This window comes from Falco rusticolus, chromosome 4 (genome assembly GCF_015220075.1).
Source record: "Falco rusticolus isolate bFalRus1 chromosome 4, bFalRus1.pri, whole genome shotgun sequence".
In the NCBI taxonomy this organism is placed as follows: domain Eukaryota; kingdom Metazoa; phylum Chordata; class Aves; order Falconiformes; family Falconidae; genus Falco; species Falco rusticolus.
Window position 1 is genome coordinate 6,795,439 of NC_051190.1, and position 14,914 is coordinate 6,810,352.

At 43.1% G+C, this 14,914-nt stretch overlaps 1 protein-coding gene across 1 annotated transcript in view; it reads right to left on the reverse strand.

The window, feature by feature from the left end:
• The window catches only part of NISCH (nischarin), a 31,443-nt gene extending 17,594 nt beyond the window's left edge, over nt 1-13,849 (reverse strand). Inside the window, 5 exon segments of the mRNA XM_037384329.1 lie at nt 2,030-2,193; nt 3,773-3,821; nt 7,087-7,269; nt 8,008-8,091; nt 13,672-13,849. Of these exon segments, the coding sequence (XP_037240226.1) occupies nt 2,030-2,193; nt 3,773-3,821; nt 7,087-7,269; nt 8,008-8,091; nt 13,672-13,758 (567 nt within the window). The 5' untranslated portion in view covers nt 13,759-13,849.
• Nucleotides 13,850-14,914: the final 1,065 nt, after the last annotated feature.

Genomic DNA, 14,914 nt, shown 5'->3' on the forward strand with positions numbered 1-14,914 from the left:
TGCAGATTAACTCTTCAGGAAAAAATATGTTTTAGTTGCTCCAATTAAGTGCACTAAACTCTTAAGCACTGAACTTCAGCTGCCACCTTGTGCTTGTATATTGTAGCACATGGAGCATGCAAAAAAGATACTACAGGCAGGACTGACTCAGGCTTCATTCTCAGCTGACCAAGCCAGAGCTGCATTCACTAAAAACAACTTCCCTGACACATCTGGATCCTCCAAGACAGAACTGTCCTCAGTTCCACTACAGAGGATGAAGTTCAAGGCACTGACAAGACAGGTTTGAAGAAAACATTAGACACTGGTACACATCTAATACACCGGATCTAATATTTCCATATGGTGATTGGATTCTGGCCTCAGCATGCTGGTAGCATAAAAAGACAGGTGGTTTCATTTATGTTTGCTGAAGATGCCCGCTCACAAGTGTTCAGAAGGGCCAGAAATTCTGAAGATGGGTATTTTTCTAAACAATATGCTCTTCTCCAGCATCCAGAGGATGGTAAAGGCAACTGAAGATCCACAGAAATATCAGTACAGCTGTGGTTTTGCTTTCACAACTTCCTAAGTCCTCCGGTGAAGCTTCCCCTGATCCACTACTTACTTCCCCTTTAAGCACACCACACAGAAGGAAACTCTTCATGTAAATAAAGGGGCTAAAAAGTTTTTGAGCTGTAGCAAGCAATGTTACAAAAGTTACTCAGGAAAAAGTCTTTCCAATTCACTTGTTCCGGAGGAAAAAAAACAAACTGGCTCCAGACAAATATGATCTGTTCTGACATCATTTTTCATTTATTCGGAAATTGTATTTTAGCTAGAAAATCAGGGCCATCTCATCTATGAAACTGAGGTTTTTAAGATTTCATAAAAATTTTCAGATACAGTCAGCAGTGAGAAAGGGGGAAGGATTTATATACACATGCATTATTTGAATTTGCACAGGTTCAACAAGAGAAGTGGCAGGTCCTGCAGTTGGGTCACAACAACCCCCCACAGCACTACAGGCTGGGGGCAGAGTGGCGGGGAAGCTGCCTGGTGGGAAAGGGTCTGGGGGCGCTGGTTGATGGCTGGCTGAACACACCCAGGTGGCCAAGGCGACCAAAAGCATCCTGGCTTGTAGCAAAAACTGTGTGGCCAGCAGGACAAGGGCAGTGATCATCCCCCTGTACTCTGTGAGTACACTGGTGAGGCCGCACCTCGAATCTTGTGTTCAGTTTTGGCCCCCTCACTTCAAGGGGGACACAGAGGTGCTGGAGTGTGTCCAGAGACAGGCAACAGGGCTGGTGAAGGGTCTAGAGAAGACATCTTATGAAAAGCAGCTGAGGGAACTGGGTTAGTTTAGTCTAGGGAAGAGGAAACTTGGAGGGATCTTATCGCTCTCTACAACTACCTGAAAGGAGGTTGTAGGCAGGTGGGGGTAGGTCTCTTCTCCCAGATAACAAGTGCCAGGACAAGAGGGAATGGCCTCAAGTTACACCAAGATAGATTGGATAGTAGGAAAAATTTTCTCACTGAAAGGGTGGTCAAGCATTGGAACAGGCTGCCCAGGGAGGTAAGTGGAATCACCATCCCTGGAAGAGTTTAAAAAACACAGACGCAGTTCTTAGTGACATGGTGTAGTGATGGACCTGGCAGTCTTGGGTTAATAGTTGGACTATTCTTTTCCCACCTAAATGTTTCTATACATATACACCGGCCTACCCATAACGTCCACAAAGAATGCACAGTTGAAAAGAATAACATTTATCTATCTCCTGCTAACACCCAGTAAGATTCTGTGGCTGCATCTCTACAGACAGCACTGCTGAAACAACCATATCACATAGGAGTATCAACATCTTTGAGAGAACTATGTGTACTGAAGGTTGGCGAAATAAACACCAGTTTAACATTGACTTCTAAATGCTCACAGGTGTTTACTATCAGTAAAATTCTAGTACATTCAAACCAGACTCCAAAAGTATGCAAAGAATCATGTCAGCCTGGTAGAAACAACATCTCTCATATCTGTGCAAGCATAGCTCACCTTTAAATACTTGAGTCTACAAGTGAAATCTAGAATATGACCTAGATCTGTTTTGGCATCTCCATTAGCACATGTCGGTTTCCCCTGTAGCAACTGTTGAGTGACAGCATATAACTGCAAGGGTCTGATGGTGAAGACTTCTCCAGCCATTAACAACTGCTCTCCTGAAAAAGAGTACGATGGCGTCAAATGCAATGCTGCAATGGTTACAAAAGAATAAATGGTACATGGAAGATGTAATGTTAAAAGACTAAATGTTTGTCATTTTACTCTAAGCTTATGACTGAGATACCAAATAATCATCCTTTGTCACTTTAAACCAGAATGGCTGAATTATTTTTTTTTATACCAGAATAACCTAGGTGTTCAAATGGACACTCACCATACAAGGCTGAATCTCCTAATGCAAGCAATGGCAAATTTCCCTCAGTCTTAACAGGATTGGATCCTGTTACATAATGTAATACAGGATCCATTTACATAATGTAAGAGTTACTAAACTTTTTCCAAGATATCCCTAAGTTCTATAGCAGTATTTATTCTCTTCAGAAAATGCAGCACCTGCCATCTAAAAAACAGACCTTACATCTTTTGCTACGCTGCCTAAATGCAGAACTGAAGCAAGTACGTTTTCTTTGAGAGTATGAGGACTTTCATCAAACTAATACCAATGCAAACTCCTAGAATAAGAGACGCATTATCTGCTATTTTTACAATTCTATTTCATTCTAAGAACAGTAGGAAACAGCATCCAAAAACCTCTCTGATGGCACCACAAGCAGTCAGAACATGCACATATAGAATTAGTATATTTCTCCTCTTTCTTTTAGGGACATCAGTTTGACTTCACAGACAAGAGAGCATCAGCTGTCATAAGCAGAGTTCTCCAAAATGCTCTGAGAGGTAAAATTCCCTTCGGCTTCAGTGGGAGTAAGTCCAAGAGTCCAGCTGCACGTTACTGGAAGGCTACACTAATATACAGCAGTCAGACATCAATGATTCTGGTATCAGTGAGACTGCAGACAAGAAAGTCAAGAATAAGATTTCTTCAGGAGCTTCCCAAAGTGTTACAATGAGTGGACCCTCTGAAATGGCTTCACCTAAAGTTGATTTTGTGACAGAACAATCTGAAATGGCATGCTGAAACACGCTTCACCTATCACATCAACTGGAATTATACACTAACATCTAGCATGTCCTTCTAAACAAAATTAGCATGGGTTAATCACATTTCACATGCCTCCTGTTGTTAATGGACCAGTTAGAGCTGTTGCAGTTACGTAAAGTACATTTCAATTTTATCTGCCAGCCTCAGAAACACACATCCTTAATTAACTGACTAGGTGGAAGAACAATAGGTCTCCTGCATTTAACACTCAATGTATCGAGGGTCACTGACAAAACAAACTTCCTTACATACCAAGACAGAAAGCTTAACAAGCTTCTGCTCACCAGTAACTACATCCTGTCCTTTAAGAGCACAGACAAGTAGGCCCTTTTCAAAATCTACAATCACCAATTTCCCTGTTTTGTTTCCAAAAGCAGCTGCACTACTGTTACAGCTCCCCCAAAATGCAGGGTGAATCCAAGTGCAAACAGCAAGAAGGTGGTGAAAAGAAAGAAAGGAAAGAAAGTCTGATACAGAAGATTCAGATCTCATTGTCTGGAGATTAATATCACAGGTATATGAACGCATGCACACAGAAGAAACTGTTCCCAGTTAAATTCTTGCAAGTCCTTTACCTTTGTGGAAGAGCTCTTCAGCCAATGCAGCAGTGATCCCATTGATCTCCTGCAAAGAATAAACCGTTGTAATCCAGTATTATTTACATACTTACAGTTCCATGGACCACATGGACTTTTTTTTAAACAAAGCAACAGTGATTATGTCTTACGGATTTCATTGTAACTTGAAAATACTTCACAAAAATAACCTGAAATTATTTAACGTCATATGATTTTCACTACCAAGATGGAAGATATTGAACTACGTTCAAATAATCACATCCTGCATATATTAGGAAGGGGCAACAGCCAACTAGAACAACTATTACTAGTCCAACTTGAAAGAAAGCTTGGTTTTGAAGAAACTATTACAGTATAGTGTTCTTTAATTTTTAAAATTAAGATTAACCCAATGCATCAAGCACTGAACATTTCTTTGGAATATCACAATATACATAAAACTTTAGATTAACAGGTCTACAGAGAAGAGATAAGTATGGTAATTAGTCTTCTGGACTTCAACCTTATGATGCTTGCCTGCCAAGTAATTCAAAAGCCCCTTTTCCCCACCATCCACCTTCTCCACCCTCCTGGACCTAACGAGCTGCTCAACCTTCATTATGGGCACTGACAGCTCCAGGAGGAAAGAAAAAGGCTGAAAACTTTCAGCCCAGGGATTCGTTCTTTCTAAATGGAAAGATGCACAAAGGTCAGTACAAGTATCTCCCATCTGGGCATACTTACCTCCACAAAAAGCAAATGCTCTGTGAAAGCCCAGAAATAGTTCCAAGCATTTCTAACAGTTCGCTCTCAAAGGCCCACAGAAAGAACAAAATAAAACTATTTGTAATAGTGAAGCTTCCCCTAGACACACACATATCATTTTAAGGTAGCTGCAAAGGATAAACAAATATTATGGATCATCACAAAATGAATAATTGATGAGTTTAGTTTGCCAACAAATCCCTCATGATTCATAACAAGGGAATAAATCCACAGGACATCTGCAGCACAGTTCAGCTCATCTGATGAGGCAAGCATTTTAGAAAAGCACATTCTTAGTATAACTGAAACCCCACTCACTAAGGATGAACAAAGCCTCCATACCACAGTTTTGAGAACAACAAGCTAGAAGCTGCATTTCAAACAAAACTCAACAATTCTGACTCACATTTGAATAAACCAATTACACCCATCTGTCATGCACAGACTTAAAATTGAAAACTATACTCTGTATCCCTTTTGTCATCTGGGACACAGCAGAAATTTTTTCTACATTTATAATTGAAACAAGATGATGACTTGGACTGTTCAGTGACTAGCAGGCAAAAAAAGCAACTCTATTTCTCTGTCAGATCTACAAGAGACCTCTGTCCGAGCTCTGACTACTTATATGCATCACACCCACAGAAGTCCATTGTTTGCAGGTGTCTGAACAGCAGTTTGTGGGAAATTCAATACTTCCCTTGCAAAAGCGTCTATCTGTAACCAAGTTAACAAACCAGACCTTCTAAGATGACAAAGTGTAAGGGTACAACAATACAAGCATCCTCATATCCCTGCAGACATCCTATTTGATGTCACAAGTAACAATAATGTTCTACATTGCTGTCACATGCAACTGCTTCTCTTCACTAACAGTACCTGGCTCTTGCCTGTGACATGTAAAGGCTTTGAAGTGGTTTTAGGGTATTTATGGCAGTTATTTCTACTCAGCTGAGAAATAAAATTAAAAAATCCCTACTGGAAATACTACAAATAAGAATAGACAAAAAGTATTGCAGCCTTCTTACATAAGCTAATGAGGCAGTATCAGGGATCATAATGGTTCAAGCATGCACATGGGCTGTCTGGCAACACATATTTTAAAAGATCAAAGTTCTGCAGGAAGGTCATTTTCCAGTAGAAATGCTGTGGTAAATATTTAGCCTTTCTGCTGAATAACATCTTTTTTTTTGGTAAATATTTAAAAGTACTCTAAAGTTCAAAGCAAAACAATTGAGTTTACACCTCAACCCAGGCACCCCTAAAGCAAAGAAATGCAGATTAAGCAACAACTTTGCTCTTAATACGCAAGTACAGTACAGAAACAGGGAACCATTCATATCCAAATAACACCAGTTCTTTGGAAAAGTAAAAAAGCATGAGCATTACAGCAAGAGGAAAACAGCAGTCTAGCTGAAAAACAAGAGGGACTAGGAAGAATTTCTGCCTGCATGAAAACCTTTGTTCAAGTTACAGCACTGAAACACCAATGCAACAGACATCATTTAAAAGACAGACTAGATAGAGAAGAGAAAAATTATGCAGTTTCCTGATGATCAGGAAGTTTGCTCCATCTGAACAGAATTGTCCCTAACAGTATCACACATTTTTAATATATTAAAAACCTCTAATCCATTTTAGAGGCCTTGACTGTAATAACCTAGTGCTTCTCACTCAAATCTGCAGGGCAATAGCAACACTCTGAAGTAAACCTTCTACTGTTTATCTAAGTCAAACTCTAAAGTTGCATCAGTATAATTATGTTCATGTAACATAACTAAACCAGTTTTTTCTTTGTTGCTAAACCTTAATTAACACACCTAATGGACCACTTGTGACTCATTTCTGAAGTCTTTACGTGAAATCATGAAGGGCCATCTCAGCACATCCCACCCCAACACAATTTACTGCTCCTCCTTTCCACCAAGTTCTCCAGTGCATTTTCCTCTTTATAAAATCCATTCTCCCCCTCACAACATGATGCCATACTGCAAAAACAGCCTAATTATACACAAGAGATGAACAAACAAATTGCAATCTGAACATGAAAGCAAGACATTGCTTCTTTCTTCAAACATCCTTTACCGTAACATTCTGTCTGCTGGCTGGAGCTATTTCTCCAGAGGCCACTCCATCAGTGAGTGCGCTTCTCAAAGAAGCACTGTTTTTCTTCATTTGAGCTACTGGAAACTGTTTCAGTGTGAACCATAACTCCAACCACTAACCACTAAGTGGGGGTGGGGGGTGGGGGGGTGGATCAATTATGCAATGTTGCTTCAGCCTAACAACCAATTCAGCTTCAGATTTATTCACAGCTTCCAACTATCCTGCCAGCACTTACTTCCTTCTCTTTAGCATCCCTACCCACAACTACTTCCCAGCACATTACCTACTGCAATAAAAAGTGGTGTCAAAAAAATCTTTAAAATATGCTTTGTTATATTGTGTAAAATGCTAGAAAAAAGCAGTTTCAGCTATTTTCTGAACATTCCATACAATTCTCTCAAAGTCAGAGAACCAGGGAAAGACACTCGGGCCTCCATTCATAGGCTAAAACCGTAACTTACATATAAATGAAAGTGTAGGAAGTGTGACAAAACTTTTGGAGCAGTAACCGGGAACTTGACTAGCAGGGTTTGCAGGTAGACCTCTAATTCCTTTTGCCTTTTCTCCACCAGGCTTTTGGAATTTTTTCCGATAATCTTCTTAGGAGGTAAGAGATTTTTATCTATTTTCTTTTCTGAAACAAGCTGAAAAACAGAGACCAGAGTTACTACCTGACTCACCATCTGAACTCACAAAAAAGATGTAATGGAACACATTAAAAGCGTGTTGCCTGATCCTGGTAAGATCCAAAAATAAAACTAGTTCAGTAAATTTAGCTATTGACTGCAAAATATTAGGTATTTTAATGTTTTATCATTAAAAGTAATAGTTCAGTAACAGTGTTTTCTCAGAAAATCACTCACAGGGTAGAATGTAACTAAGGTGATAAAACAACAGAATAACCACTGTGGTTTTGAGAAAGCAGCCCGATCTTGAATATGGTGGACTTTCCCTCATTTTCACTTGCTGTTTTTAATCAACACTGGTTAGGAACTACCCGATGCTAATGTAAGGACAGTTTTGTCATCCACTTTACCCAGAAGAGAGTCTTTGCTCCAATCCAGCTTTTGGTTACCAGATCAGCTGATCATAAACATCTCTCTTGGCAAAAAAATGTAATGACTCTAGCCTGAACTTCACTCTTTGATAGAAACTGCTTCTGTCCAAGACTAAAAGTTGTCCAGCCCAACCTCCCCCTATTCAAGAGGGGAAGGTAATGGGGGCAAGTAATATAGTTCATGCAAAAAGGATTTAGTCTGCAGTTCAGATGGTATCTGGCAGATATTCTCGCTTTTATTGAGAATTTACATACCACACGACAGAACTACACAAACTATACAATGCTTGTTAAGAGACGGAGGCCACAGTTTTAATACCCTTACCTTTTCATGCAGGTCATGGAAATCACTGTAACGATGTTTGACTGTCCACTGATGATTGCCAACACTGACCTGAATAATGTATACCTGAAAGGAAGAAATTAAAGTAAGGGAAGTGCAAAGCATTTGTCTTAAAGAGAAGCTGACAGTGAGACATGCTGGTTAATGTAGCACTGTAAGGTGATTCTACATTCAGTATCATAGTTAAATAAAAGCTAATCCAAACTCTGAAGTAATTTTGCTAATGTAGGATGCCTAGTCTCATTCATGAGGCTGCTCCACACAAACATGCAAATGCCTCTTAATGTAAAGCAATGGCTTTAATTTTTGCAACCTCAAGGTTAATAAACAAGATCTCTAAGCAACTTCTTTTTCTGAAGATTTCTGCTAGCTCGGTTGGTATCACAGCTATCCACAAGCAGCCTGACACAGCAATATCCCTTCTTCAATCTACAAAGTTCCACTACAGGTGGAAGGTAAGCATCCTTCTGTCACTTCACAGTTAAGCAGAAATCTGGAGCTTAACCCTTCAGAAATCTAGAGAAATCCTTTGGCTGGTTGGATGTTAACTATTCTATTCATTTTAGAGTAGAGCACACAAGACAGCTTCCTGAGAGTTACAATTGTCCCCAAAGAATCACAACAACTATCTAAAGTAACCCAATATTTCTTTACACAAAACCATTTTAGCCATTTATTTTTAGCCATGCAGGTACCAAACAATTGAAGACTGTCATTGTAGCCAGCTTTCCAGATTGAACAGTACTGGTTCTGCAGGAAGCTCACAATCTACCTTTGGATATGTCACAAGCAAGCCACCCCAAAGAAACTATAAAGGTATAGAAATAAAACACAAAGTGGTAAACAAGGCTCAGCAAAACCAGTTCTACAGCTACTTGAAAATAAGAAATTAAATAAAGTGTGTTATCCAATCTAGCTATATTCCTTGGGGAAAATACCAATTCATAATCAAATCCTGAAAACATTTAATACAGTTGAGAACTTGCTTACTACCACAGATCACACAGACCTGACTCATAGCTGCTATAAGAATGATGCACTCCTAGTTGCTAAATCCACTTGAGAAAAAAAAACATCAACAGTTTCAATTTGTTACATAAAAGGCCAGTTTTCATTTACTGTTAATACAGACCAGCAGAACACCAAACACTAAATACAATACCACTTGCATTCAAAAAGATTAACTATATACCAGCTATATTTTTGTAAGCAGCTGACACCAGCTTGCTGAACAAAACCCAAGTCCTACAGAGGACTGAATAAAGAAGTCTGACTAGTGTGTACAGCAAGTGACACATCAGTGTTCAGATGAGTACTGAAAACACAGATGAAGGACTACACAAAATTACAGTCTCAATTAAGGCCTGCGTCTGCTTTCCTGTCATGTTGTTTGTGTTGGGAAACAGCAGATCAGGACTATTAGCTGTGCCAGTGACAAACTAAAACAGGAATAACCTGAGTAATCAAAAGTACCTTATAACCCCGAGGAAAGCAAGAAGACTCAAAGAAACCAGAAGACTAAAGTTAGAACTGAAGTAGTACTACATTTACAAGCCATAATAAAAAGACCAGTTTTTTTAAAAGCTAACTGTGCTAAATCACAACAGCTCAAACAGTATAGCTAAATGCAATGCCAATTGAGTACACAATGCATAAAACCTCAGATTAGACATTAAAAACGCAGTGAACTTCACATCTCGTGAGATGAGGAAGGAATGCCTCTCCTCTCTGTACACAATACAGAGTAACCATAATAAAGGCTTCATATCCTTTTTCTGAAATGGCAATCACTGACCACTTCTAGAAACACATCACTGAGCCAGACAGTCTGGTCAGGAAACTACCTGTTAAAGCGAGGGTTTACCTGCACTGATACAATTCCTCAAATTAAGTTTATAAAAAGCCATAGCATTCCCCACATTGAACACAGCCAGAGCTAGCAGTGTATATTCACCCCTCAAACAGCATCAGTATGCAGAATGACAGCAACTAATTTCAAATCAATCCACAAGCTGTCATTATCTTTAAGAAGAAATACAAATGCAATATGCTTATGTGCTCCAAAGACTGGTTTCAATACAGAAATAATTTTAGACCACACCCCCCTCCTAAGTTTCTAAAAAAGTCAGATATCTAAGTTAATCTTCAATTAATTTTGAGTGCACTAATATGACAAAGCTGACAGTTTAAGATCTTCAAGGACTGCCAACCTGTCAAGCCAACTGCTAGAAGGCACACATGGATAAATGATTAAATTCTCTCACACTGCACTGTCTCCCAGACATAAATATACCATGTGAAATCTCCATCCATATTTACGCCATAACCTGCACTTCTATTGAGATGCAATGCAAAAGTATTTACATTCACAGGTTTTCCCTCTCCTCGTGTCTCTACCAAACCCTTCTGTGTAACAAATTTTGTATGTTCTTCTATAAACCTGTTGTTTTGGCTAAGTTCTGCTTTGTTAAAGTGTTTAGCATATCTGCAGCACTGTACATTTTCATTATTTTCTAACCAGCCGCTACAAACTCTTCCCAGTAAGGTGCTGACACCTCCAAGCAGCATGCCTTCATCCCCCTAAATATTTAAGGTGAAATATTTACTAAAATTTTAAGATACTTAATTTTTAAACCAGCTGTTAAACAAACAGCGGTGATTCCAGACTGCCTTTTGTTTACTCCCTATACATCTCTATCTCACAGTTCTACAGCATCTTTCATCCAATTTCACATACTTCAGTACTGTAAAGAAAAAGACACCCAACAGATGATCAGCAGTGCTGCCCAGAGGAAGACTGGGACACAGGTGTGTCTGCAGCCAGTAGGTCCCAAATTCCAGAGCAGTGATGAAACCGCATCTCCTCCCTGCCTCACTACATAGCCACAGTTTACACCCATTCAAGGAAGCCACAGTATTTTCCTTAAATATCAAAGGTAGTATTTATATGAAAAACAGCTGCAGAAGACAGGAAACGCAGGAAGGCAATTTTAGGCCAAACAAATGCATAGCAGGAAACAAATGAAGCACTGGCAGCCTTGAGGCCTTCTAGCAATCAGCCAGTCTTCAGTCAGCATCTAGCTGGAGCAGCACATGCAGGAGAAATACCTAGTAAAAATGCTCATACTTTTCTAACTCAACAGAAAAAACATCAACAAGTGCAGTATTTTTTCCTGCTGAATTTATCCATATTTTGCCTTCCATGCTAACAACTCCAACAAGAATCATCACATTTTTGAGAGTACCTTCAAAATTACACAGAACTGTGGGCCTCCCCAATACGTTTTACAGGATTTAACCTCACAGCTGTTAAATGGATGTCATTAAAACAAGTCTCCTTCTATTGAGATTAACTTCGTCACTTCTGCTCTGATACAGGTCTTTATCACAGCCTTAAGTGCCACTGATCTAATTCTGAATACTAAACACAAATGCTAATTTTCGTGAAACATTTCACCTTGTGAATAATTTTGTTTATTTTCATTTAAAGATCTATTCCTACCTTTTTAATGGCTTGGGTCCACTTCATACAAACTGGCTGCAGGCTAACAGTCCCGTTAACAGGTTTTGGAGGTTTACACACAGGTAAGCTTAATGGCATAACTCCTTCAAAAATGCAGCAGAAGAATCAAAGACCTCATACTTGTAAATCCTGCCCTTCAAACATGCTACTTTTAAAGCTCCCAAGAAAAATGGCATTAAAATAGCATGGTGTTCCTGGAACCATAATCATTAAAGAAGAAATGTGGCCTTGAAAAAAGAAGCTTCCTTGGGCTTGGTTGCAGCAGCTTAAAATCCCCATCAGATATCTGCTGAACACTACTCGCAGCAAAGTTATACACCTGAGTAGAAGTGAAGAAAATCTCAATAGGAGACTTGTTTTAATGACATCCATTTAACAGCTGTGAGGTTAAATCCTGTAAAACGTATTGGGGAGGCCCACAGTTCTGTGTAATTTTGAAGGTACTTTCAAAACCGTGATGATTCCCGTTGGAGTTGTTAGCTCAATCGCGCACATCAATGGTATTTCCAAAGGCTGGCTGTACCATACTAGTTTGCAGGCTGAAACAGCAAAGTATCTAACGTTTCACCTCTTGTGTCCATAACCTCCAGTGGAATAAGGGGGCAAGTAACATTTTGACATTTTCTCAACTAAATTCACTTGAATTTCTCATTTGCTGTATTGCAAAGCACTACTAAAAAAATTCTCAACACCAACATTAACACCACTGAGTCTTGGTTCACACCTGAAGTGGAAGTTTCCAGTCACTGTGCCACCATGCCTCTCGGCTGATCGAGAACTGTGAAACAAACTTGCTTGGAGGATGAACCACATCCTCACACACGCAGTGATAACAGCTCAACAGCAGCAGTATTGTTTCCATGTGTACACATGATGTAACTAGCGTAACAGAAAGAGCTGAAGCAATTTTCAAGAATTTGTTTTAAGCTCCTAACCAACTCCTTCACTGAATGCTCATTACACTTTTGCCTGCAAATACGCATAAAACTCACCACTTGACAGCCATTCCCACACAATGATGTATCAAGGGTTATCAACTGAAGTTAGGCCCTCCACGTACTGCAGCTGTGTAAATGCTCTGTCCTATTAAAGGCTCTGTTTTGTCTGGATACCTTTTCAAAAGCAGCAATCTTAAGTATTACTTGTAACTATTACACAACTTCACAAATACTGCCTGTATAGACCATTGCTCCCCTTTCTCTTTTAGGTTCCTACAGCAGGAAGAAACCTGATGCCATTCTGTGCATTCTGCAAAAATAATATAAATCAAATCACACTAAAATAAGGTAGGAGCAGAAAAAATTTAGTTACATAACTAAAGGGTGGTGTGCTTAAGATGTTTTCTGCCTGCAATTATGCAGAGATTTGTTTTATGATGAGCGTCTTCCTGAAAAACAGGCCAGTTAAGTCTCAGTAGAATGCAACCACTTAAAAAAACAAGTTACACATCAAAAATTTCATTCCTTCCCCAAACAAAAACGCTGCTGTGCTAACAGTCTTTCCCCCTTTTTTTTTTTCCGTAGGGGAAGAGAAAAACTATCTATACAAAATCATGTGGTTTCCTCTGGAAATAAGATTAGCTTTACAAGAGGGATTTTTACAGTGTTTTCATCAGAAGGAAAGCCTTCCCACACTAGTCAGCCCAGCTTTAAAAGCCATGTCTGCTCGGTAACGATTTTCCATAGCCACGCACACGTACACACACGTATGGAGAGGTACGGGCAGCACCAGCCCGCCCGCACGCTCAGCCCCCGCGGAAGCACCAGCCCTGCCGGAGGGCGCGGGCTGCGCGGGGCTCAGGGCCGAGCCAGCCGCCGGGGCCTCCCGCCCCGCTCGCGCAGCAGCCCTCCCCGGGGGCAGGAGCCGCTCGGAAACTTCTGCCGAATTGTTCTCGCTCCGGGCACGGCACCGGGCCGGGAGCTGCCGCTCGGCTTCCTCGGCGGTGGCGCCAAGCCCGGCCCCAGCCCGCTCCCCCCGGCACCCCGCCGGCGGCCCGAGGCGGCGGCGAGGCGGGCCCGCTCCCCCTCACTGCTCCCGCCCCGCCGCCCGGCACGGCCCGCACGGCCCCCGCACTCGCCCCCGCACGGACTCCGCCGCTCCCCCGCCTCCTCCCGACCCCGCACCGTGTAGGTCTCCACCAGCTCGGAACCCAGGACTCGGGCCCCTCGCGGGGGCTCCTCGCCGTCCTCGCCCCCCGCCGCCGCTTCCATGACGCCGCGAGAAGAGCAGGGGACCAGCCGCCGCCGCCGCCGCGCTCACGCCGTCACGGCTCCCCTCCGGCTGCCGCCGCCGCCGCCGCACGCCCCGGCCCCCAGACCGGCCCGCGCTCCCCCCGCCGCCATCTTGGCTCAGCCCCCCCCCCCCCTCAGGGTGCGGCCCACCCCGCCCGCCGCCGCTGTATTGGCAGCCGCCGGCGGCAGGGGCGGGGCTTGCGCTGGGGGCGGGGCTGCGGCCCGTCGAGGCCGGGCTTGGTGCGTTGGGGTGCGCATGCGTGCGGGCTGTCGCGGGGCGCTTGGGGCCGCCTAGTGCGACGGGGGGCTGTGCACCGCCGTGCTGCGCCGTGCTGCGCCGTGCTGCGCGGGCTGCGCTGCAACGGCTGTGCTGCAACGCCGTGCTGCGCTGCGCGGGGCTGTGCTGCAACGTCGTGTTGCGCTGTGCAACGCCTGCTGCGCTGCGCAGGCCTTTGCAATGCCGCGCTGCGCTTCGTGGGCTGTGCAATGCCGTACAAAGCTGTGCTGCACTGTGCGGGCTGTGCAACGCAGTGCAATGCCGTGCTGCACGGGGCTCTGCAAATGCAACACGGCGCGCTTTCCTGCAATACTGAGCCATGCAGTGCAGCGTATGTGCAGTGCTGTGCTGGCTAACAGTGCCGGGCACTACCATGCTGTACAGCACTAGGCTGTGCGGTGCCTGCAATGCAGGCAGCTCAGGGAGGTTCAGGCCTGTCCAAGCAGCTACAGGCTGGTGTGTGCAACGTGCTGGGGACCTGGTGATGCAGGAAGGTGCAACGCAGGTGGATGCTGACACGGGGCATTTGAGGTTGAACTGCCGAGGGCCACCCTGCCCAGCAGCAGTGTGGCTGCGCTGAGGAGCAGCTGCATCTGGGGGCAGTGCTGGCGGTGGCCTAGGGCAGCGCTTCCCGCTGCAGCAGCTCTTGATGGAGACCTGTGACCTGTGGCCACCATGTGCTGTTCAGGACTTGGGAAACTGGTGTGGGGCACCCTAGGCCAGAGCTGGGTGGCCCTGGCCCTGGGCCTGGCGGGTGAGCCCGCAGGGGGCTGGCTGGGGTGACCACCCACATTACAACCTGTCCTTACCCCCGCGGTCTGCCCCACGGAGCACAGGGAAGCACTTCGGAGCACAGGG